Source organism: Muscardinus avellanarius, assembly GCF_963383645.1.
Source record: "Muscardinus avellanarius genome assembly, chromosome: 5".
NCBI lineage: Eukaryota > Metazoa > Chordata > Mammalia > Rodentia > Gliridae > Muscardinus > Muscardinus avellanarius.
Window position 1 is genome coordinate 10,578,697 of NC_137790.1, and position 24,665 is coordinate 10,603,361.

The 24,665-nt window shown below is 46.4% G+C and overlaps 1 protein-coding gene across 1 annotated transcript in view; it reads right to left on the minus strand.

Annotated features, from left to right (window-relative positions):
* Nucleotides 1–24,665, minus strand: part of CLIC6 (chloride intracellular channel 6) — a gene marked incomplete at both ends in the record, with an annotated part of 49,215 nt that overhangs the window by 2,033 nt on the left and 22,517 nt on the right. Inside the window, 4 exons of the mRNA XM_080696454.1 lie at nt 2,507–2,688; nt 3,424–3,530; nt 4,812–4,937; nt 5,439–5,548. Coding sequence (XP_080552580.1) covers nt 2,507–2,688; nt 3,424–3,530; nt 4,812–4,937; nt 5,439–5,548 — 525 coding nt within the window. The remainder of the gene's footprint in view (nt 1–2,506; nt 2,689–3,423; nt 3,531–4,811; nt 4,938–5,438; nt 5,549–24,665) is intronic.

The following is a 24,665-nucleotide window of genomic DNA, read 5'->3' on the forward strand; positions in this document are numbered from 1 at the left end:
TTTATTTATTTATTTATTTATTTATTTATTTACGGTACTGAGGATTGAACCCAGGGCCATTCTACCTCCGAGCTACATTCCCAGCCCTATTTTTTATTCTTTATTTTGAAACAGGATCTCACTAAGTTGTGGAGGGCCTAAGTAGCTGAGACTGGCTACAAACCTGGGATCCTCCTGTCTCACCCTTGGACAAGGGGCCGGGTCACAGACTACCAAGATGGCAGCTATGTATGGCGCCTGTGTTTGGTGCCACCTGAGGTCTTCAACTCTGCCTCCCTAGAGACCCCAACTCAAAAGTGGTCTCTAAAACCCCAATGGGGCTGTGGAGGGGGTCTACAGGAGGGGTCGTGTGCATTTGGGTAAGATTAATGAAGGAAAGATTTCCACTGAAGTTCTGTACTCATGTGAAATTCCCAATGCCAATCTCAGCATCATGTATGAGGCAGAGGAGGGCGTGCAGAGGGAGCCAGGGGAATCTCTCCAAACATGCTGTGTGCATGTATGTCCCAATCGCTCTGAACTTCATTATAATGTGAGATTACAATGTACTAATGAAAGTATATTTAAGTTTTTCTTTGAAGAGTGGTCTTTACAGGGATGCCCCCTGCTTCCCCATGCCCCACTGCAAGCCTTTGCCCTCGATAATAAAGGCCGGGCTGGGCATTTGGGGGCTGTATCATTGACTTCTCCAGAACTCTGAACTTTGCTGAAGATACGCAGGCGCATACATCAGTCCTGCAACAGCTTCCGATGGGTGGAGTTTCTTAGCCTTCACGTTGGTGATCTGTCATTCTTCTGTAGTTTTATGAGGGCAAAGCTGATACTCTATTTTTATATTGTTTTTCTGGGTTTCAGGAAAGAGAATAAATTATAAATCTCTTCGCTCTCACCTTTTACCATAATTCCCTTAGATTGATTCTCATTTCCTCTGAGAAGTACTCCATCCTGAAAGATCATTAAGCTGTTGATATCTTGAGTGCTAAATGGCTCTGAAGATTCTACTGCTGGGTCTTATATCAGAGCCTGGGGCTGCTTTCTCCCACTCTGAAGCTTACCCCTCTTTACTAAAATGTAAAATTGCCTTTTATTTTTCATAGGTGCTAGCCAAGGGGCAATTAATGCCATAAGGCTGGGCTATTTCTCTCATTCCTTCTCAGCCTTCGTGCATCTCTGCAGTGCTACGCTGAAAAAGACTAAGTCAAAACACAATCCCGCAAACGTCCTGTTAGAAAACAGGCTCCCGAATTCAACCGATTTGGGAGGCTGAGATGCTCTTCTTAGATCTTAGACATCTGGACATGGGAGAAGTTACTGAAAAGACATTCACTCCATAATCAGGATCTTGAAGCCTTGAGTTTCAAGTTGGTATCCCTCAGGCACAAGAGGGGAGAGGGAAGAAAGAAGATAAACAGGGCAAGGAATGAGGGGCAGGGAGAGAAAGAAGAAATGCAGGAAGAGGAAGGCAAGGCCAGGCTATGTGTCACCATGGCTGGCAGCCCACAGGAGCAGCAGCATCCGCTGTGTGAATGTGAGTTTTCATTTCGATGTGCTATCAGATGTGCTATTAGAACACGTGGCCCTTCATGTATTTTCCTGCGTCTTTTCCATGACCCCTACTCTTATAGCAGGGACACAGCTCTGGACCTGGAGGGATTTTAATGATCAAGATGCCCCAGAACAAAACACAGGAGAGCTACCTGAGGCTACCAAGGACAATAGTGACAATCACAGTTAACATTCACGTCTAGAAGTCCCAGAGAGGCTGAGGGCACTACTGAGAGATGTGTAACTCAGGAGTCTGGGTGTGGGCCACCTGCCTGGAAACACCAGGCTGCCCCTAGATGTTATGATTTAGTAGGTAGGTGATGGATCAGACTTACATCCCCTGAAAGCCCCCACACAATTCACATGCCTTCTAATACTGGAGAACCACCGGTCTAAGGAACTCCTTAAACTCTGATAATAGATAACCCACAACACTTATATCACGTTCAGTTATCTGGGAGAACAGGCACCAACTACGACAGAAGCCACGGCAGGAAGATGTCAGCTGTTCCTAGCTGTTGAGGGTCAGTATTAAGTGCTGACAGGGTGATCCTCTGCCATTCCTAGAAAGAGCTGTGTTTATTCTTACAATTATCAACTGAGTTCCCATTTCCACAGCCCAAGACTGCATGCATCATTTCCGAGCCTCAAGTGTTACAGGCCAATGAGACCCTGTGAATTTCCCCCACTCGCTTTTGCTTAGGCTGTGACAGTCAGGCTGAGAAGAACCCTGAGGACAGAGGGACAGAAGGACAGGGGCCAAGTCCCCAGGTCGTCCACAAGAACATCTGCCGCCCATCTGAAAGTTGAGGCTTGGCTCCCTTGAACAGAAACAAGCTAGCTTTAGATCAAGAATCCCCACTTCAGATTGTTGAAATGTCTGGCCCCAACACAAGTCAAAACAACATAAAACAAAGGCTCATTCATGAATCAAGCTCAGGTTCCAGGAGGAAAGACAAACCTTAATAATATGGAGCTTGGGTAAGAGGTTACAGTCAGCCAGGGTGAGCTCACCCCCATCCAGAAACTTCCTTCCAGAAATGGCGGCCTCCTCTGTGTTGTAGGCATCTATTTCATCCGGCAAAGGACTATTTAGGTAATTATCCAGCTTCTTCAGGGCCCGCAGCAGGTTCTTTTCGTAAACTAAAACAGAAAGGCAGGAAATCACCAAGATGAGCAATGCCCTCCCTTCCCAAGCGGGCGTACAGAAGGAAGGTGGTGGGTGTGGAATATCTGAATGAGTCCAGGCGTGGTGGTACACGCCTGTGATTCCAGTCCTTGGGAGGCTGAGACAGGAGGATCACAGATTTGCAGCCAGCCGCAGCAACTTAGCAAGGTTCTCAGCAACTTAGTGAGGCCCTGTTTCCAAGTAAAAAGTAAAATAGGTCTGGGGGTGCAGCACAGAAGTAGGATCCCCTAGGGTTCAATCCCCAGTAGCACACACAGAAAAAAAAACCCACCATACACACACATAAAATATATATTTAAATCTGAATAAGGACTCATTCCTCCCTGAAAAATAACTCTGCTGTCTGCACAACATTGCTTCTTCTGGGACACATCTACGTGTTCAAAAATACTTAGGAAAAGCCTACAATGAAGTAGTCAGACGCATCATTTGAAACAACTCCCTGTGTGCAGCCAGAAACGCCAGGGTGGTGAATACTCTCCCCTAAGAGCCTCTAGAAGAAGCAAGTTCTTGAAACTCGTGTACAGTAAGTCTCAGCTCTTGTGTTTTCCTTGTTCCTAGGCTCCTCTCTCTGGCCCTCTGGAAAATGCATTACAGTTCCCAGGATCTTGGAACTAGCCACACCAGGGGCTGCATGGAGGCCCATGGGAAACAGAAGACCGGAAAGTGGCAGGAATGGCAGGACTCACCCTCATTGGCGTCCTTCTTGGTGTTTTTAATAAATGCGGAGAATTTGGCAAACACGTCGTTTCCTGCCGAGTTAGAGTCAGGGTGTTGGGGCCCCAGCTTAGGGTACCTTGAAAAGTTCAAAATTGGAGTATCACACAAAAGCACTGTTGAGTCTGGATAATACAGTTGGGGAAAATGTCTTTCTCTGGGTGGATATGAAAATGAAGATACCCCCTGGACTGTGTTCCTAACTTTGTCATCTTCAAGGCTGGGGAGCAACACGATTTTGAAGAACTGCATTGTACCAAGATGTTTTATACTGTTGACGACCATTCCTGGACACAGGGCGCCAACATGGTCTCTCTGGTCTTAACTTCCAACTAGTTCTATATAGGTGATAGACTAGACGTTTCCTTCCAGGTTCAGTATTCTCTATGATGCTTGATCCTAACACATACCCCTCGTCTTCCAGAAGCAAATCCAGAATGGCTAGTTGCCATAGTTTGGATCTTAAATGTCCCCATAGGCCCATGTGTTAAAGACAATTTTGTAATCTGGGTGTGGTGGCACATGCCTGTAATCCCAGCACTTGGGAGGCTGAGACAGGAGGATTGCAGATTTGCAGCCAGCCTCAGAAAATCATTGAGACCCTCAGCAGCTTAGCAAGACCCCATTTCCAAATAAAAAACAAAGATTTTTAAAAGGGCTAGGGGTATAAATTTCAAAAAGGGCTACTCAGAGGTAGAATGCCCTTTGGTTCATTCCCCAGTACCAAGTAAGTAAGTAAGTAAGTAAGTAAGAAGGGAGGTTTGGTCTGTGACCCATGGAACTATTGGCAAGTGCTGAAACCTTTAGGAGGTGGGGCCTAGTGGAAGAAAGGTCACTGGGGATGTGCCCTTGAAGGGGTTTTAGAACCCTGGTCCCTCCTCCTTTTCTCTGTTTCCTGGCCAACATTAGATGAACAGGTGACCTCTGCCACATGCTTGTTCCGTGATGTACTATGCTGTCACAGACCAAAGCAACAGGGCCACACAACCATGGGTTGAAACCTCTAAAATTATAAGCCATGATAAATAAACCTTTTTACTCATTAAGTTATCTCGGGCATTCTGTCACACTGTCAGAAAGCTGACTAACACACCAACCCACACAACCATCAATACCTCCCACCCACCTTCTACTGTCCCACACTACCTAGAAAACTGTGGTTACAGAGCAATAAAGTCCAGGTCACCTGATCCCAAGATTCCTAATCTGCCTCTGTGTCTCCTGTGGCACACCACAGTGCAATAAAAGAAGGAGACACAGGGCTGCAGGAAATTCAACACACACAGCCCTGAGCTTTCGAATGGTGTGTCCAGGGGAGACGTGTTGAGCAAGCCGTGAACTCTGGTCTTGGGAGGCCTACCTCGGGGGAGCTAACTTCTCCTCCAAGAACTCTTCGATCTTATTCACATCCGTCTTGACTTCACCATCAAAAGTCAGAAATGGAGGGTTTGTTCCGGGAGCCAGGTCTTGCAGGTCTGCGGGTTTCCTAGAGTGGAGTGAACAGCAGTCTCTAAGGTGGCCTTGAGTATTCAGACGCAGGCTTAGCAGTGTCCTCCACACTTTGAGAGACCCTCGAGAGCTCCTAACTAGGCTGTGCACTTACATAAAGGCTCTCCAGTGATGACAGTAATGGTATGCGTTAACAAGTTATTACTTGGACTGGTCCCCTCTGTGGCCCCTTTTCTGGATATAGAGTTGAAAGATTTAGCTTTCTTAGTGTTATCGGCCAGGAATGGAGCTCAAGCAGGCTCTGAGAGGCACACAGCTGGCTGTAACTGGGACAGCAGGTTCCTTTGGCTCCCAACTTCCTGACTGTAGCCCATCCGCTCTGCAGTGCAGCCGAGCTGCCTCCCCAACTGGCTCCTGACCAATGATGGTCATGCCTGTGATATTGCCCGTGGGCCCTCGAGGGGTGTGTGTGGGGGGGGGGGGTTTCATGCAGGGAATTACGTCCAGTTATATCTGTGATGCAGAAAGCTGGACTTACCTTTTCAAATCCACTGTTGTCACATTAAAGATAACACCCTTTAGCCAGAGAATCATAAAGAGACGCTGAGAAAACGGGCAATTTCCAATGCTCTCGCCATCATAGCCGGCCTGCGGATGCAGAGAGACCTTTAGTCTCACAGTGGTAACTGCCGACTACCACAACGCACACACAGTCATTATAAACTTTTTTGTGAGCTGTGTATAGTGGTTTACACCTGTAATCTCAGTACTTGGGAGGCTGAGACAGGAGGATCACAGGTTCAAAGACAGCCTCAGCAATGTAGCATGATTCTCAGCAACTTACCGAGACCATTTCAAAATATAAAAAGGCCTGAGAGTATAGCTTAGAGGTAGAATGCGCTCCTGGGTTCAATCTCTAGTAACACACACACACACACACACACACACACACACACACACACAATTGTGAATGGTCATCATAATATAAATAGCCTTCTGAGTACTTAACTCAGGGTCTACGCCAATGCCAAGTTAGAGGTAAATGTAAAGGAGAGGTACACACACATGTGTGTACACACACACACACACACACACACACACACACACACACACACACATGCACAGCATGGATCGCTCTTCTTCCTTCCGTCACCTCAACACTCCCTGCCATGCTGGGCCTCTGAGTATCAGTTCACAAAGGGAACAGTAAGAGGAAACTCTCTTCCTTGCCAAAGGTGAAAAAGAAAGACATCCTCTTTGTTCCACCCCTTCATCCTCACCAAGAGAACCAACCTGCTCCAGCTTCCAGGATGATCTCGCTTTAAGACACCAGCCGATTCTCCCACCGAGACACCATCTCTACTAATCACCACAATGCGTGTTAACAGGGTGAAAGTTTTAGGTTATCTGAGTTCTAACATCCCCGGGCATTATCAAAGTTCTTTTTTCCTCTCTTCTGACCCATGGGGGTGTTAGAAAGGTGAGACAGGGAACACATATGTCAAAGATGGGAGATCAGCCGGGCGTGGTGGCACATGCTTATAATCCCAGTACTTGGGAGGCCGAGACAGTAGGATCTCATGTTCACAGCCAGCCTCAGCTACTTAGTGAGGTCCTCTGCAACTTAGAGAGACCCTGTTTCAAAATAAAGAAAAAAATAGGGCTGGGGCTGTAGCTTGGAGGTAGAATGTCCCTGGGTTCCATCCCTAGTACCAATAAATAAATAAATAGGAAGAACACCACACAGTTGGCTTCAAGGTGGAAATCTATTAAAAGGTTCCTTCCTAATGCCCTAAAGCAGATCAATCCACCCACACCCCAAACACAGGCAGAACCCCACTGAACAAGGGTCCTCTTTCCATGGGCTCCTGGCAGAGGTGAAAGGTTGGCATGGAGACAGGCAGAGAGCTTTCTATACGGCTTGGGCTTTGCAAGTCCACGTACTTGTAAAGAAGTAATGAGACCAGAGAGAGCAGGAGTTCTCAAAATCTCCTTTCTCTTCTCATCTTGCCCACTCCACAAGTCTCTGGCAAGGATGGGTGCTAATAACGTGCTGTCGGAAAGGCAAGGAGGTGGCTAGGACATGCCCCTCGCGTCCTGCTGTGGTCTGCACGTGGTCTGCCCCCCAGAGGTTCAAGTGCCAGGTCCCCAGCGTGGCGGTGGTGGGAGGGGATGTGGAACGTTTACAAGGTGGGGCCTGTGGAAGGTGACTAAGACACCGGGGACCCAGCCCTCAGGATGGATTGGTGCTGGTCCATCCGAGCACGTCCTCATGAGTGAACTGTTATAAAAAAAGCGAGATCAGGCTATTCTCAATCCCTGGTTTCTTGTCTCACCATGAGATCTCCTCTTTACAAACTCCCACACACAATGACATCACCATGAAGTCCTTCTCAGACCCAAGCAGAAGCCGGTACCAGAACGGTGAGCTAAATAAACCTCTTTCCTTTATACACTACTCAGCCTCAGGCAATTTATTATAGCCACAGAAAACAGACTAATACATAACCCTAAACTTCATGCCCACATTCAGCCAGGCTCTAATGACAAAAACACAAACATAACGTCCAATTCTGCCACATGTAGTCAAGAGAAAGTTGAGAGGAAAGAATTGTTACAGATACAGAATAATAGAAGGACAGGAGGCAGAAAGTGAGTTGCTTGTTAGAAAAGTAAAGGAATGAAAGATGATTCAAGAAACATGGACAAAGTAAACAGTACCCTGGAGGCGACTGTATGGCTTTGGGGTTCTTGTGTCACATGGAGAGGTTACTAATCCATTTTTTTCCATTGCCCCAGAAGTGGGACACCTATAATAATTTAAATTGAGCAACAAATATACCACTTATAGTAACTTTGGCATGAGTATTATGTTTTTAGAGGTATTTTCTTTGGTAAAGGGGATTGAACCCAGGGGCATTCTACCTCTGAGCTACACTCTCAGACCTTTTTGCTTTTTGTTTTTGAAATAGGATCTTGCTAGGCTGCTGAAAGTCTTGCTATGTTGGTGAGGCTGTCCTTGAACCTGCAATCCTCCTGTCTCAGTCTCCCAAGTACTGGGATTATAGGCATGTGCCATCCAGCTTGTGCCCAGCTTAGAGCTCTATTTTTGGAGAGAAGTAATAAATTAAAAATTAAGCATTTTAAATATATATAAATAAATCATAATCCAGTGCGGATATATATATCCGCACTGGATTATGATTTCCAACCTATTCTAATGAATTGTGTCACTTTTGTCAAAATATTTGTAAAATTAAAAACTTGGGACTCTAATGGACAAAAGAAAATTAATAGATGTTCCTACAAATTAAGAGTATAAATAACAACTTGATTTTTAAAAGACTAGATTAGCTTCTTTACAAAAAAGGAAACCCAAGCATCCAGTGAGCGCATGAAAAGGTTTTTAGCACGAGGGCCACGTAAGTTAAAACCACGAGAAGAGGCCACTGTGCACCTTCAGACCAGAACTGCTAAAATTAAAAGCCCTGGCAATACTCGCAAAAACGCAGAACAACCAGCACTCTTGTTCATTGTCCAAAACTGCATATCGGTACAGTGACTTTGGAAAATTGTTTGGCAGTTCTCTACCAAAGCTAAGCACACATTACCTCGTGATATAGTAATTCCATTCCCAACAGAAATGAGTATCTATGAGCGTCCCATCCCCAGTACCACACACACACGCACAAAAAAACACACAGCAAGATTCTTATCCATTTTACTACAATGGCTAAGACCTGGACACACCTCATACTCATCACAGTCGAATAAGTCAATTCACTGTGGTATACTCAGTCAACAGGATAGAGTGGATGGCGTAAGGAGGAATAATTAGCAGTCACTACAGTGTGGGTGCCTCACACCTGTTCAATGTGGAGCGACAGAAGCCAGCTCTGAAGAGTCCTGTGTAACTCAGGGTTGGGAAGATCAAGCACAAGAAACTCCTACATGATGCCCACAGTGAGAACCATAGCTGCCCTCCGAGAGGGGACTGACTGCCCAGGAAGGACAGGGCAGAGAGCCTTCTGGCTGGCAGAAACGTCCTGTACCTGAGCTGGGTACAAGTCCCCAATTTAGTCCACAAAGTCTTAGGGTTTGAGCACTTACTAGGTTTAAGTTTTACCTCCACCAAAAAGAAGTAAAAACATTATTTAAAAAAAAAAAATACAGAGCTGGTACTGGGCGTGGTGGCACTCGCTTGTAATCCCAGCATTTGGGAGGCCGAGACTGGAGGATCGCAGCTTGCAGACAGCCTCAGCTACTTAGTGAGGCCCTTTGCAGCTCAGTGAGCCCTGTTTCAAAATGAAACAAACAAACAAAAAAAAATAGGGCTGGGGATGTAGCTAGGAGGTAGAATTCCCCCATCCCCAGTACCGCAAAAATAAAAAATTTAGTTAGGCCGGGTGTGGTGGCGCACGCTTGTAATCCTTACACTTGGGAGGCGGAGACAGGAGGATCGCGCTGGTTCAAAGTCAGCCTCGCTGGCTTAAGAGACCCTGTTTCCAAATAAAAATATAAAAATAGTTCTGGGAGTGTAGCCTGGAGGTATAAAGGTTTCCAGGAACCCCAGTACCACCAAAAACAACAACAACAACAACAACAAAAATACAGAGTTGGATTCAGCATGGGGGAAGATCTTGCACCGAGCCTAGGAATCTGAATTTCAACAATCCAAGCTGGACATAATGCCAGAGGTTAGGGGCCTTGGCCCAATCAGGCAATAAGTACACTGGTGTCATTGTCAACTTGTGATGCAGGACTATGGAACCCCCAGCAGCATCCTGTAACACGGAGACTTCAAAGGCTTTCTAGTTAATCAACATGGCTGCGCACACACAGAGATGCTGGCCAGGCCCGATACACGGACAAAGACACTGATGGACCCAGGTCTCTGAACTCAGAGCCCCCAGGCTCTGTGTCTGGGCTCCACACCTCCATCCTCCAACTGGCCTTCCCCCAATGGATACCTCTTTGTCTGTCTGTCCATCTGAGAATTCTCCAGACAGAGTCTGAAGCTGTGAGGAGTCTGAGGGTTGAGAAGGGAGACAGGACGGCCTGTGCAGCCTAGTCGCCATGACACCCCAGCTGCAGGGCCGACACCCATGCCCTGGCCCCGCCCCCTCCGGCCTTCCAGAAGGTTCCTCATCTCCTCGCTGCCTGCTGGGGCAGGGGCAGCTCAGAGCCCAGCCGTCTAGAAGGCCCTGCAGGCAGCTGCTTGGCGTCCCTCTTGGGCTGTGGTGCTTTCTTCACACAGTCATCCCTCGGCCGCAGGTTTCTTAGGCACTGCAGGTTTGGGCAGAGTCAAGCCAAGCAGAGTGGGGGAGAGGAGAGGAAAGCGCAGGGACCCAGAGCCACATAGCTCGGCCAGCCCTGACTTGTCCTGCAGCTTTTAAACCTCTTATTTTTATAATAGCCGCGCTAAGCACAGCAAAGTCCCAGGTAAGTCCCGCGGGGCGAGGGAGTTGTTTTCCTTCTGTCTCTGTGTCTCTCTAGCCTTTGGAATCCTGTTGTAGCTCATTGTGAAGGCTGTGAAATCCCTGCGGAGCTCCTGTCCCAGGGCCCAGTGTCCCAATGGAGCCCACCTCGACAAAGGGCTCTGTGTTCTCAGCGAGCCCCTCTCCCTGGCCACGGCTCCCCAGCAGCACCCGAACAATAGAGACCAGGTCTCTCTCTCTCGGCCTCCTGGTCTCCCTAATGCTCCCAGGCTCAAATCAGAGTTTTCCTTTGAAATGGTTTCCCAGCCATTTCCCGACATCCTGGCAGCTAGCTCTTGAGGAGGAATGCAGAAATTAAGAGCCATCGGCTTCTAAAAAAATAAAAAATAAAGACCTTCGCCTTTGTCACCCGACACAGTAAAAACCTTCCAGGCTCTGGAAAGGCAGAGGCCGCCCTGCATCTGGGAACAAACAGCTGGCCAGAAAGTGGACAGATGTCTGCCCGGCCTCTGCGCCCGCAGCGGGGGAGAGGAGGAGGAAAGGTTCAGCTGTACATCTCGCGTGTGGCCCCGGCGCGGAACGGGTCCGGCCCGCCGTGACTACTGATCTGAGGGCTGCTGGGCATTTTAGAAGAATTAGCCGCTGCTGCCTGGAGACTGCCAGTAAAGTGGGATTTACATATCCAGCCTTGCCTCATCTTAAATTGCTCTGGATTCTTTTTTATTTTTTTCTCTTCTGTCTCAGTCTGTTGTAAATGGAGGGGTTACGGGAACTCGCTGGGAGTGACGAGGACGCCTTGCTGCCTCATTTTATGACTTTAATGTGCTTCGCTGGGCATGGGCTGTGCCAGCGAAAGCAATGGGGAAGAGGATAGGAGGCCTCCTCCATGACCCACGACTGAGCACTCCAGGGAGAAGATGGCCCTGGTGGTACTCGTTACCCAGAAGAGCCGGGAGCGGTGGCGCACGCTTGTAATCCCAGCATTCGGGAGGCTGAGACAAGAGGATCGCGGTTCACGGACAGCCTCAGCTACTTAGTGAGGCCCTTTGCAACTCAGCGAGACCTGTTTCAAAATAAAGAATAAAAATAGGGCTGGGGGTGGAGCTCAGAGGTAGAATGCCCCTGAGTTCCATCCCCAATACTGCAAAAAAAAAGGGGGGGGGGCTGGGGTTATTGCTCAGAGGTAGAATACCCCTGGGTTCCATCCCCAGTACTGAAAAAAAAAAAAAAAGTTAATGGGGTAAAGGGAGAGTGCCTGCAAGGACTGACTAGCCACACTGTGGTCGTCATCAGGATACTGTTTCCCATGAAGTTTCTTTTTTCCCAGGCTGATCTCACTGCACTCTGGGCTACAGTTTCTCAGCAGCAGGGTTCTGAGCCGGCAGGGGCAGGGAGGGGGGAGAAGTCTTGGAATGTATTCACTTGTGATCTGCTCAGACCAAGGTGTGTGGTGATAAAGCAGCGTGTCTTTATTTCCAGGGAAGATTCGGGCCCTGGGATGGCTCGGAGTTGTGGATTCGTCTTTCAAATTGGACTCTCTTGGGCGCCTGCGATGGCAGTTCTCAAAAGAACCCAGATGTCTCGGACATGCTTCCAGAAGATGTGTTTATAAAGGATACTTGCTGTGGCTTCAAGAACGATCGGAATCTTGCAGGGTCCTGCCCCGTGCCCAGTGCCCCCCAGAAGCTCCCACGGCGCCAGCGGGAAGGGTGCAAATGACTTCCCGGAGATCGGCAGCTCCTGACCCCCACGGCCCTCACAAACAGAGCCTCTCCCTCTGTCCTCATATTGACTTCATTTGTAGGCCAAACACCCACTACTTTGGTTTTTTTTTTTAATTTATTTTTTTATTGGTGCACTGTATTCATACATCATAGTAGGATACATACTTTTGTAGACATACATGCACACTTTTCCCAGTCAGCCTCCACCCAATCCCCACCCCATTCTCTCCCTATCCCTCCCTCCCATACTTGGCTTAGTGGTTGACATCTAGTATTATGGCAATTTATCTAAAATTAAAAATGGTAATCTCACATAACAGTTTCATTTGTCTGATACCAAGCTTTTGATGACTTAAAGATGACATTTCAATATTTCTTTTTGCTTTCTTTCTTACCAGAGAATATTTTTTTTCTATTTTTTAGGTGAAACTATCATATATTTATATATTTATTTTTCAGAAAAAAAATCTATCCTAATATGGAATATGGACTCTAGGTACCCACAACGATCTTGAAAAAGAACAAAGCTAGAAGATATATATTTTCTGATTTCAAACCATATAAAGCTACAATAATTGAAACAGTGTAGGACTATTCTAAAGGCAGATATATAAACCATTGGAGTTATATAAAAGCCAAGAGCTAAATTCTTCCCTATATTGTCAAGTTATTTTTGACAAGGTTTCCACGAATATTTGGTGGTGGAAATATTAATCTTTTAACTAAATATTGTTAAAAAAATAATAATTACATGGAAAAGAATAAAATTGGACCCTTACCTAATCCCATATACAAATATTAACTCAAAATAGATAAAAGACCTAAATATAAATCTTAAGACTATAAACTTTTAGGAGAAAATCTGGGTCATAAAACCTCACAACATTGAAATTGGCAGTGATTTCTTGGTTATGATTTCAATGGCACAGGCAACAGAAGAGTATACAAACTCCCTAAAAAATAAAAAAAATATATTATATATCCAAAGACAATGTAAACAGAGTTAACAGTTACTAATAGAATGGGATAAAATATTTCCAATTGCTATATCTGAAGGTATATTAATATTCCAACTAGAAATCCTAAAAATTAACAACAATAAAGGCAAACAATACCCTTTAGAGATAGGTAAAAGACTAACATAAATAATGAATCTCCACAGATAACCAATCTTAGTTGTCTGTTGGATGGAAACTCTTGTTTCTCTGGTTCTGGTGTGTGTTACCTATTTCTTCTTTGTAGTTAATCTCTTTGAGTATTTTCTCTAGTGCTGGTTTTGAAGACATAAATTCCTTCAGTTTCTGTTTGTCATGGAAGCTTCTTATTTCTCCATCTATTCTTTACCTTTTCTATCCTACTTTCTTTCTAGAAAACTCCGTGTGGGCCTAAATGGTAAGCACCTTTCTCTACTTTTCCCAAATATAATGAAAAAACAATTGCAGGGGAGAGAGATAGAAGAAGAGACAGCAAGCCAGGCCTGGTGGCACATGCCTGTAATTCCCCTACTTGGGAGGCTGAGACAGGAAGATCTGGCCAGCCTTGGCAACTTAGCAAGACCTCAGCAACTGAGTGAGACCCCATTTCAAAATAAAAACTAAAAAGGGCTGGGAGTTTATCTCCGAGGTAGAATGTCCCTGGGTTCAATCCCCAGCACTGAAGGAAAAATAAAGTTGAAGAGGCAGTAAGCTGTCAATACTCTCATCATTTTTTCTAATGACTAGATTTTAACTGAAGAGGCAGGATGGGGAAAGACTTAGCTTTGTGGGGGTATTTGAGCATAAATGATTAATTTGATCATAGAAATGTGGGGGAAAAAAATTGGTAAGAAATGATGGGCTGCTGTTTCCAATATTCCAGAGGGACTTAATAGTGACCAGAAGAGGCAGAAGGGGTTGTAGCTGGGGTCTCTTCTCCTCAGAGAGGAGCCACGTGGCTAAAAGAACCAGTCAGGACTCCCCTCTGCAAGCCACTGGCTTAGTCAGCATTCTGCTGCTATAACAGAATACTAGAGACCTGGTAATTTATAATGAAAAAAATGTGTATCTCACAGTTCTGGACACTGGGAAGTCCAATATCAAGGCACTCCGGCCTCTGGCAAGGGCCTTGTTGCTGCATCGTAGATAAGATGGTACAGGCCAAAGAGAGCAGGAAGGAGAGCAGGCGCAAGGAAGAGAGGCTCTATGGCGGAGCCCTCAAGACCCCATCACCTCTTAAAAGCCTCGCCTTCTCATACCATCCCTGTGGCGATTACATTCAGCATGAGTTGACAGGGGATACTCAAGCCAGAGCAGCAGCCGACCCAAGGGACGGCCCAGTTCAGGATGGCCAGAGAGAAGGAGTCAAAGCACGTCATGAGAGATACCATTCTCCCCAAGTCTCACCTCCGAGTTTCCCCAAATCCCTCCTGTGCCTCTGCTAAAAGCACAATGGCTTCACAAGCGTCAGAGACGGGCAATCAAACACATCTCACGGCCAAGCACCAAGGTCTTGGCGCTCCAGCCCAGGCCTCTTGGGGAACTTGTCTGTGCCACCCGTGGGTCCCTTCCCACCATCTTATTGCAGACACAGCTGGCTCTGGAGTTTGCTGAACACCCCCGTGGCATGTGGGAGCTGGACGCCACTTTATCTCGAGGACCCAGGGTGGTCAGTGGTCAGCAGTCAGCAGGGGCAGGGCATGTGCTTCCTTAAAAGAGCAACGTGAAGGGCCGCCGCTCACCACGCCTCTGCCCTGCACAGTGGGAGGACCAGGGAGAGGACCTCTGCCGCATCCCTGGGAGAGGACACTGCGGGACGGGTGGGGGGCGAGGTCCTGCGGGGTCTTTCTTGCTTCTGTGTGGAAGCAGGTGGGAGAGCTGGGGACCCTCCAGCCTTCGCCATGGTGGGGTCTGGGATCAGGAACCTGCCTTCATTGACCTGGTCTGCATCCACAGGCCTGGAGGTCCCGGCACACAGGAAGAAACATATATACAAACAACCGGGTCCAACATACACAGCTGCCCCAATGCACCCGGAGCCGGGTGCACCCCAGAAAGTGCCCCACCGCACCCCTGCTCTTTCTTTTCTGGGCCAACATCCATTAATATTTTCCCTTTCTGTAGCTCACTGCACAGAGATAACCCACGCAGAGTGACTTTTTTTTTTACTGGTGCATTGTAGTCATACATCTTAATGGGGTCCAAGATGGTGGAGGCACACGTGCACACATCACTCATTTAGCCCTTCCCCGGCTCCCGCCCCACCCCCCCACCTCCTTCCCATGTTGGTTAGTGATTGGCTTGGCCACGGCTGTGAATGTGCGTCACACACACGAGGGGATTCGCTCTTCCCCTCCCATCGGCCTATTAAAGAGAACATCTGATTGGAGAGTGGCACCGAAGGGGAGGAAAGAGGCCAGGAGTGGGAGAGAGAGAGCAGGAGGCCTGAGTCTCGGGCAGCCACGTCCACCCCAAGCTGCCTGTGCCTGGCTTCTGTGGTCTACTGGTGATGACTTGAGGTAGAATATTTATTTATTTTTTATTTTTTGTGGTGCTGGGGACTGAACACAAGGGCATTCTACCTCCGAGCTACACCCCCAGACTGATTTTTTTTTTCTTTATTTTGAAACAGAGTCTCACTAAGTTGTAGAATGTCTCCTTAAGTAGCTGAAAATCCATGAACCCAGATCCTCCCGTGTCAGCCTCCCAGTTACTAGGATTACAAGCGTGTGCCACCATGCTCGGCTAGGGTAGAATATCTTAATAGACCTGAGGCAGGAGGCGTGGTGACGCACGTTTATAATCCCAGCATTCGGGAGGCTGAGGCAGGAGGATCGCGGTTCACAGACAGCCTCAGTACTACTCAGTGAGGCCCTTTGCAACTCTGTGAGACCCTGTTTCAAAATAAAGAACAACAACAAAAAAAATAGGGCTTGGAGGTAGACTGCCCCTGGGTTCCATCCCCAGTACCATAAAAATAAATAAATAAATAAATAAGCCTGAGACTTCAATAATATTATAAACTTAAAAATTATAATATGCCACATGTGCCAAAGTTAAAGTTTCCAATTTTACACTAAGTTCCTCTGTGAAGACATAGTCAAAGGCAAAGGAGACAGGCTCCAGAGCCAGGGCCAGTGATAGCACCTGGGCCCCTCTACTGGGCCACCGCGGCCTGGCCTGAGTTTCTTTGCCTTCCCCAAGCTTCAGCTCTTTCATGTTAAAGGAGCCAGGGCTCAATGCTGGGTGCTGTGGTGTGCACCTGTAATCCCAGGACTTGGGAGGCTGAGACAGGAGGATCGGAAGTATGAGGCTAGCGTCGGCAACTTTGCAAGACCCTGTTTCAAAATATCAATTAATTAATTTAAAAGGGCTAGAGGTTTAGCTGAGAGGTAGAATGCCTCTGGGTTCAATCCCCAGTAACTAAGAAAAACTCACAAAAACAAAAATAAAAATAAAAAATAGGACTAAAGACACTGGCATACTTGAACATCCCAGAGACACCCAATAAAGGTAGCTATTGTTGTCATTATCACCACTACCAACGTCATCCCTCACTCCTCTTCCAAACCTGAGCAGACCAGGACATTTATGCGATTTAGGGAAGTTTTTAACAAGCCTCAATTAGTGTGATTTTCATGCCAAACTGTATAGACCTTAAAGAATCACTGATATTCCATCTCTCTCTCTCTCTCTCTCTCTCTCTCTCTCTCTCTCTCTCTCTCTTCCAAATAAAAATTAAGCAGTGAATTTTTTTTTTTCTTATTTGGAGAACAAACACATGTTCAGCCAGAAGGCAAAAAGCCACACAGATCCTTTGGCAAAGAGTGGAGAAAAGACTGTCTGGGACACTGCATACACTTGGACCATGGCAGGCCGGTGAGCCCCAGGGAAGGAACCCCGAACCTCTGTTTGTGGAGGGGAAAGGCTGGCCTCCTGCCTCACTTTTGGAGAGGAAGCTAAAGGAACCTGAGCAGGGCCCCCGTCTTGCTGCTCACAGCCCCCGTGGAGAGTGAATCCGTGGCCTGGGGAGCAGGGGAGGGAGACCCACAAGATGAAGGGACACCCCAAAAGGGGGAAGGAGAAGCCCACCAGCCCTTTCTTTGTTGAATAAGGATGTTTTCAAAGGTGACCTTCAAAAAACAGTCATTTCTAAGGAGACTTTTTGGGGGGGACTGGGGATTGAACCCAGAACCCAAGGACAGTCTAACTCTGAGCTTCACCCCAGCCCTATTTTTAACTCTTTATTTTGAAACAGGATCTCACAAAGTTGCAGAGGGCCTCACTAAGTAGCTGAGGCTGGCTGTGAACCTGCGATCTCCCGTCTAGGCCTCCCAAGACCTGGGATTACAAGCGTGCGCCACCACGCCCTGCCTAAGGTGACTTTTGAAATCTGGTAGCTAACACTCGGTTTACAATATGGTTCTAAATAATCTATGAATGTTTTCATGCCGACTCCTTACCAGATCTGGTAAGCTGTGTCCTGTTGGTCTTTCTGTTTTGCAGGGGAGGAAACTGAATCCCAGAGAAGCCAAATAAGGGGACCAAAGATGCGAACAAAATTAGCTGAATAAAGCCCTCTTGCCCTCCCAGACGGGACCCAGTCGACAGCTCTGGCTTCTTGCCAGGTGCCAATGATGGAAGCCAGGCTCGCCCCAGCCTTACCTGGAGATGAGCGCTCACCCATATTTCCACCTCTCACCCCTGCTGCCCGGGCTCTGAGCCTTAACCCCAAATTGTGCTGACCCCAATGAGTCTTTCTACCTGGGACTTCTAGCTGCCCTGGTCGTTCCCAGATGATGCCAACCCAGAGAAGATGCCATTTAGCCAAGGTAACCCGGAGCAAGGTCCCCGGCCTTCTGGTTCTTCTCTTCCCTTCTATACCAGATAAGGCTGATGGACCTACACCTTAGTGCTGGGTGAGAATTCGAGAAGATATTACACTTGGAACACACAGAACAAAGCCTGACAGGCAGGGACAGCCAATCCGCTGTTTCAATCCCCTCCCTTCATTTACTTTCCCCTCCTTCCCCCTCCTCCTCCTCACACCTGCCAGTCTAGGCAGATGCTGTCTTCAATGCGGTCCTCCCCAGCAACCATCACATCCTGAGGATCCCAGGCCACCTTCCTAAAGTGTTTCCTGTGTATCCGCTGCCACCGCCTGCAGATTCTTGACTCTGGTCGGCACCTCCTGCTCCCTTTCCTGAACCCCACATTCTATATTATTTGCTCTCACTGGTCCCCTAATGACTCCCTGGTCCCTTCCTCTGTGGCATCTTTTTGCCTCACCTGTTACCTGGTGACTTTCTGCAAAAGACACTTCATAAAAACATACATTGTAGAGAAAATCTCCTCTGCAATTCCTAATCTTGTGAGTTCAAGACTGCTCAGCTGTGACTCCTTCTCTCTAAGAACACGCAGGCCCAAGCATACCCCCGGCTTTATCTGTCCCCAGACATCTCCCCACCCTGCTCCTCGGGTGCCATAATCCCAAAGCACAATCACTGGGTGACCAACTCATCCTTGATTTGCCCCAGACCACCTCATTTTAAACCTGAAAATCTACCACTCCCTCTTCAAGTCCCGGAGGTTAGCTGGAAGTGTTGGTCACCCTAATGTCTGCCAAGATAAGGTCATTATTTTCAGAGAGAGAAAGCTTGTTAAAGTCCTCCAGGGTTGCCGGGCGTGGTGGCGCACGCTGGTAATCCCCGTGCTTGGGAGGCGGAGACAGGAGGATCGTGCAAGTTCAAAGCTAGCCGCGCTGATTTAAGAGACCCTGTTTTCAAATTAAGAAAAGTATAAAAATAGGTTTGGGAGTGTAGCCCGGAAGTAGAAGGGCTTCCAGGAACCCCAGTACCACCAAAAAAAAAGTCCTCCTGGGTTACCCAGGAGAGGGCAGGACTCCATTCTTCCCCCATGAGAACATCAATCACATTAGATAGTTCCTACCTTGAATGCTTAACCCCAAGATAAAGAACTCTCAGCTCTCCCGGAAGGAGAACAGACAAACCAGTCGCTGCCCCATGCTCAGTACCGTCCACCTCTGGGTGTGGCAGCTGCTCTTTGGGTGTGGCATCTGCTCTGCTAGAAACTAAGACTCCACCTTTTTAGATTCCTAAGTGGCTCTCAACAAAGGCCACTTTTTTGTTTTGTGTTTTTTTGTTTTTATGGTGCCAGGGATGGAATCCAGGAGCCTGGTTTTTCTACCTCTGAGCTACACCCCCAGCCTTATTTTTAATTCTTTATTTTGAAACAGGGTCTCACTGAGTTGCAGAGGGCCTCACTAAGTAGCTGAGGCTGTCTGCGAACCGCGATCCTCCTGTCTCAGCCTCCCGAATGCTGGGATTACAAGCGTGCGCCACCATGCCCGGAAATACAGGCCACTTTGGATGTGATGACATACACAAGTTCATCAAAGCCAGTCTCGATGCTGCCCGGCACAGGGACGGGCCGGAGCGGGGGAGCGCGGGAGGCTCACCCAGTGCTGTGTGCATGGATCTCTCTGTCACTCTGAACCTCTTCATGATGTATGATTATCATGCACCAATTTTTTTTAAAAAGTCACAATTTTTCTTTGATACAACTCCCCAGATGGACATGGTAGCCAATGCCTGTAAATCCCAGAACTTGGGAGGCTGAGACGGCAGGATCAAAAGTTTAAGGTCAGTCTGGAGGACCTATTGAGAATCTTTTTTCCAAATTAAAAAAAAAAAAAAATAGGGCTATAGCTTGGAGGTAAAATGTCCTGGGTTCAATCCAGAAAAGAAGAAGAAAGAAGAAAGAAGAAGTAGAAGGAGGAGGAGGAGGAGGAGGAGGAGGAGGAGGAGGAGGAGGAGGAAGGAAGGAAGGAAGGAAGGAAGGAAGGAAGGAAGGAAGGAAGGAAGAAGGAAGGAAGGACGGATGGACGAACAGATTTGAACCTCTACCCAGGTGGAGGATGACAACTTTCAAGATATCCAAGCACCTGCACCACTGGTAGCTGGTGGGAGGTGGGTCCTCCATGGCCAGAATGTGTCATCTCCCAGGAATTTAGGGCTGGAAAGAGCCATATAAACTCATAGATTTTACCTTGGCAATTAATTTCCACCCCTTATTATAAAAAGAAGATACACTGGGCATGGTGGTGCATGCCTGCAATCCCAGTACTTGGGAGACTGAGATAGAAGGATCACAGGTTCTCAGACAACCTCAGCTACTTAGTGAGGCCCTCTGAAACTTAGCAAAACCCTGTTTCAGAATAGAGAATAAAAATAGAGCTACGGGCATAGCTTGCAGGTAGAATGCCCCAGGGTTCCATCCCCAGTACTGCAAAAAAAAATTTTAATTAACTAAAATAAAAAGAAGATACATACTTGGCTGCATCTTCTCTTAATAATACACAGGAGGCCTTAAGAAGACCACAGATTCCAGCCCTGTGTTTTACAAATGTGATCATGGACACAAAATGTCCACGTTGCATAATAGTTACGTTGGTCAAGATCATGACAGTGGCCAACACCCTCCACGCGTTCACTCCATCTCGGTCACTGTTCTAGCACTTGCATTAGCTCGATTAAGTCTAACAACCACCTCTCTCCTTCTACAAGTGAGAAAACAGAGACAGAGAGGTAGAGAAACTCGCCCATGGCCACAGAGCAGGATGGGAACCCAGGCCACCCAGGCCGTGAGCTCCAACCCTGCCTCACAGGGCCCTGCCCTGCAGTAGAGGAGATTTGCTGGTTTATTGTATCCACCTCTGTTCAGTAAGGATGGGACGTGGCTTGCAGGAGTCCTAATAAAAATGATAGAAGAATAGATATTAAAGCAAATAAAGCCGGGCATGGTGGCGCACGCTTGTAATCCCAGCATTTGGGAGGCTGAGACCGGAGGATCACGGTTCGCAGACAGCCTCAGCTACTTAGTGAGGCCCTCTGCAACTTAGTGAGACCCTGTTTCAAAATAAAGAATAAGAGACTTCCGGGAAGATGGCAACCGAGAAAAGCGGAGCTTAAGAGCCCCGCTAACAACCAATCTCCATTACCACAAAATCAACGCCTTTCATAGCCAGAAAACACCATCACCAGAGAAACAAAAAAATCACCAGGCTCCAGAGAGAAAGCGGACTGAGAACAGAGCTCAGAGCCACAGAGGAGATACACCGGCCTCACGCCCGAGGACGCGGCAGCAGCGCCATACTGCCGGCGGTAGCGGCGACTGCACCGGATGGCTACAGCAAGCCGAGGTGAGCCGCTGCGGAACAGCCAGGCGGGATTTCTCGCCGCAGGTAAAATCTAAAGCTCCCAGTGGCTGAGCCCAGCACACGCTGCAGGGATTCAGAGTGGAAATAAAAACCAAGAAGAAATACGCCAGCCTCACGGCTGAGGGCGTAGCAGCGGCGCCATATTGCCACCTGCGGCAGCAGCAGAGAATTCACCGAATCCAGTACAGCTACATCTGTGTACTCAAGAACAGTGAGTCAAATTGCGGGCCACAGAGGAGAAATCCCAGTACTGTATTACCTGGGACTTGACCCAGTGGGGGAGGGGCGGTGGCAGAGATATCACACCATAGGAGAACGTGCAACCTGGCACCCCCCACAGTCTAAAGCAGCCTCTATCGACTCTCTGGGTCGGAGACTCTGTGATACAACCCAGTAAAGGAGTAGTGGGGTCTGAGATACTACAGACTCGAGAGCCAGAACACCTTAAGTGAAGTCATAGTGACCCAAGGGAAGAACCCAGAGAAGGCACAAACTTCCGAAATCATGGGAAAGAGGAATAATACTGGAGCAACGAATGCCCACAACCCCACAATATCAGAACCCGATAAAACAGAAAATCAGAGATTTCTAGAAGATCAAATCAGGAAAATAACTGTAGAAATAATAGAGGTGCTTCGAAAAGAACTCAGAGAGAGCCAAAAAGAGATAAAGGATGCAATTAATGAAATAAAGGCCCCAATTCAAAGCACAAACAACCGATTAGACCACATGGAGAACAGAATCTCGCTCTTAGAAGATGAGCAATCCAAAAATGAACGCATAGTTTCTAATCTAGGAAAAAATATCCGACAGCAGGAATCTGATATTGAAGAAATATGGGCCCATTTTAAGAGAGCTAACCTAAGAATAATTGGAATAGAGGAGGGAAAAGAAAGTGAAACCAAAGGGATCAACAATCTCTTCAAGGAAGTAATAGCAGAAAATTTTCCAGACATAGAGCAAGAGGTTGATACACAAGTCCAGGAAACTTATAGAACTCCCTTTAGACAGGATCAGAGAAGAGGATCCCCACGCCACATAATTGTCAAAATGACCACTGTGGAAGCCAAGCAGAGAATCTTAAAGGCAACAAAAACAAAGGGCCAAGTGACATTCAGAGGCAAACCAATTAGAATCACTCCAGACTTCCCAAACCAAGTCATGAGAGTCAGAAGGGCTTGGAGTAACATATTCCAAACTCTGAAAGAAAACAACTTCCAGCCAAAAATTTCCTATCCAGCAAAACTTTCTATCAAATTAGATGGAGAAATAAGAAGCTTCCATGACAAACAGAAACTGAAGGAATTTATGTCTTCAAAACCAGCACTAGAGAAAATACTCAAAGAGATTAACTACAAAGAAGAAATAGGTAACACACACCAGAACCAGAGAAACAAGACTTTCCATCCAACAGACAACTAAGATTGGTTATCTGTGGAGATTCATTATTTATGTTAGTCTTTTACCTATCTCTAAGTTGTATTGTTTGCCTTTATTGTTGTTAATTTTTAGGATTTCTAGTTGGAATATTAATATACCTTCAGATATAGCATTTGGAAATATTTTATCCCATTCTATTAGTAACTGTTAACATTGTTTACATTGTCTTTGGATATACAATATCTTTTTTATTTTTTAGGGAGTTAGTATACTCTTCTGTTGCCTGTGCCATTGAAATCATATCCAAGAAATCACTGCCAATTTCATTGTTGTGAGGTTTTATGACCCAGATTTTCTTCTAAAAGTTTATAGTCTTAAGATTTATATTTAGGTCTTTTATCTATTTTGAGTTAATACTTGTATATGGGATTAGGTAAGGGTCCAACTTTATTCTTTTCCATGTAATTATTATGTTTCAACAATATTTAGTTAAAAGATTATTATTTCCACCACCAAATGTTCGTGGAAACCTTGTCAAAAATAACTTGACAATATAGGGAAGAATTTAGCTCTAGGCTTTTATTTAACTCCAATGGTTTATATATCTGCCTTTAGAATAGTACTACACTGTTTCAATTATTGTAGCTTTATATGGTTTGAAATCAGAAAATATATATCTTCTAGCTTTGTTCTTTTTCAAGATCGTTGTGGGTATCTAGAGTCCATATTCCATATTAGGATAGATTTTTTTTCTGAAAAATAAATATATAAATATATGATAGTTTCACCTAAAAAAATAGAAAAAACATATTCTCTGGTAAGAAAGAAAGTAAACAGAAATATTGAAATGTTATCTTTAATCATCAAAAGCTTGGTATCAGACAAATGAAACTATTATGTGAGATTATCATTTTTAATTTTGGATAAATTGCTATAATACTAGATGTCAACCACTAAGCCAAGCATGGGAGGGAGGGATGGGGAGGGAATGGGGTGGGGATCGGGTGGGGGCTGACTGGGCGATGTGTGCATGTATGTCTACAAAAGTTTGTATCCCACTATGATGTATGAATACAGTGCACCAATAAAAAAAATAAAAAATAAAAATAATAAATAAATAAAATAAATAAAATAAATAAAGAATAAAAAATAGGGCCGAGAGTGTAGCTCTGAGGTCGAATGCCCCTGGGTTCCATCCCCACACCCGCAAAAAAAAAAAAAAAAAAAAAAGCAAATAAAAACTACAAAGGACACAGGGATTGGGGCAGAAAATTGAGCTGGGTTGAAGCTGCCAAAAAGCCCTGTGTTAGGGTGGTGAGAAGGACATTTGACAGCCCTGGTGGGTAAGTTTGATGGCCATGTGCTGTATCTGTTTATTCTCAAGAAAATTTATACAATAAATCCAGATGAGAAAGAAGGGTGTGTGTGTGTGTGTGTGTGTGTGTGTGTGTGTGTGTGTGTGTGTGTGTTGCTGGCGATTGAACCCAGGGGAATTCTACCTCAGAGCTACAAGAATATAAATATTCTTTGTGTGGGTGTATGGGTGGGTCTGGGGGTGGAATCCAGTGGCATTCGACCTCCGAACTACACCCCCTGCCCTATTTTTTATTCTTTATTTTGAAACCAGGTCTCACTGAGTTGCAGAGGGCCTCACTAAGTAGCTGAGGCTGTCCACGAACCACGATCCTCTGGTCTCAGCCTCCAGAATTCTGGGATGACAAGTGTGCACCACCATGCCTGGCTAATATTCTTTATGTTTAAAACACAGTCTCACTGAGTTACCACATACTGACCTCAAGTCTGTGATCCTCCTGTCTCAGCCTTCCAAGTACTGGGATTACAGGCATGTGCCACCAGGTCTGGCTCTGGGATTTTGTGTGTGTGTGTGTGTGTGTGTGTTGCTGGGGATGGAAGCCAGAGGCTTTTTACATTCAGGCTACACTTCCAGACCTATTGTCTATTTTATTTGGAAACAGGGTCTCACTAAGTTGCTGAGAGCCTCACTAAGTA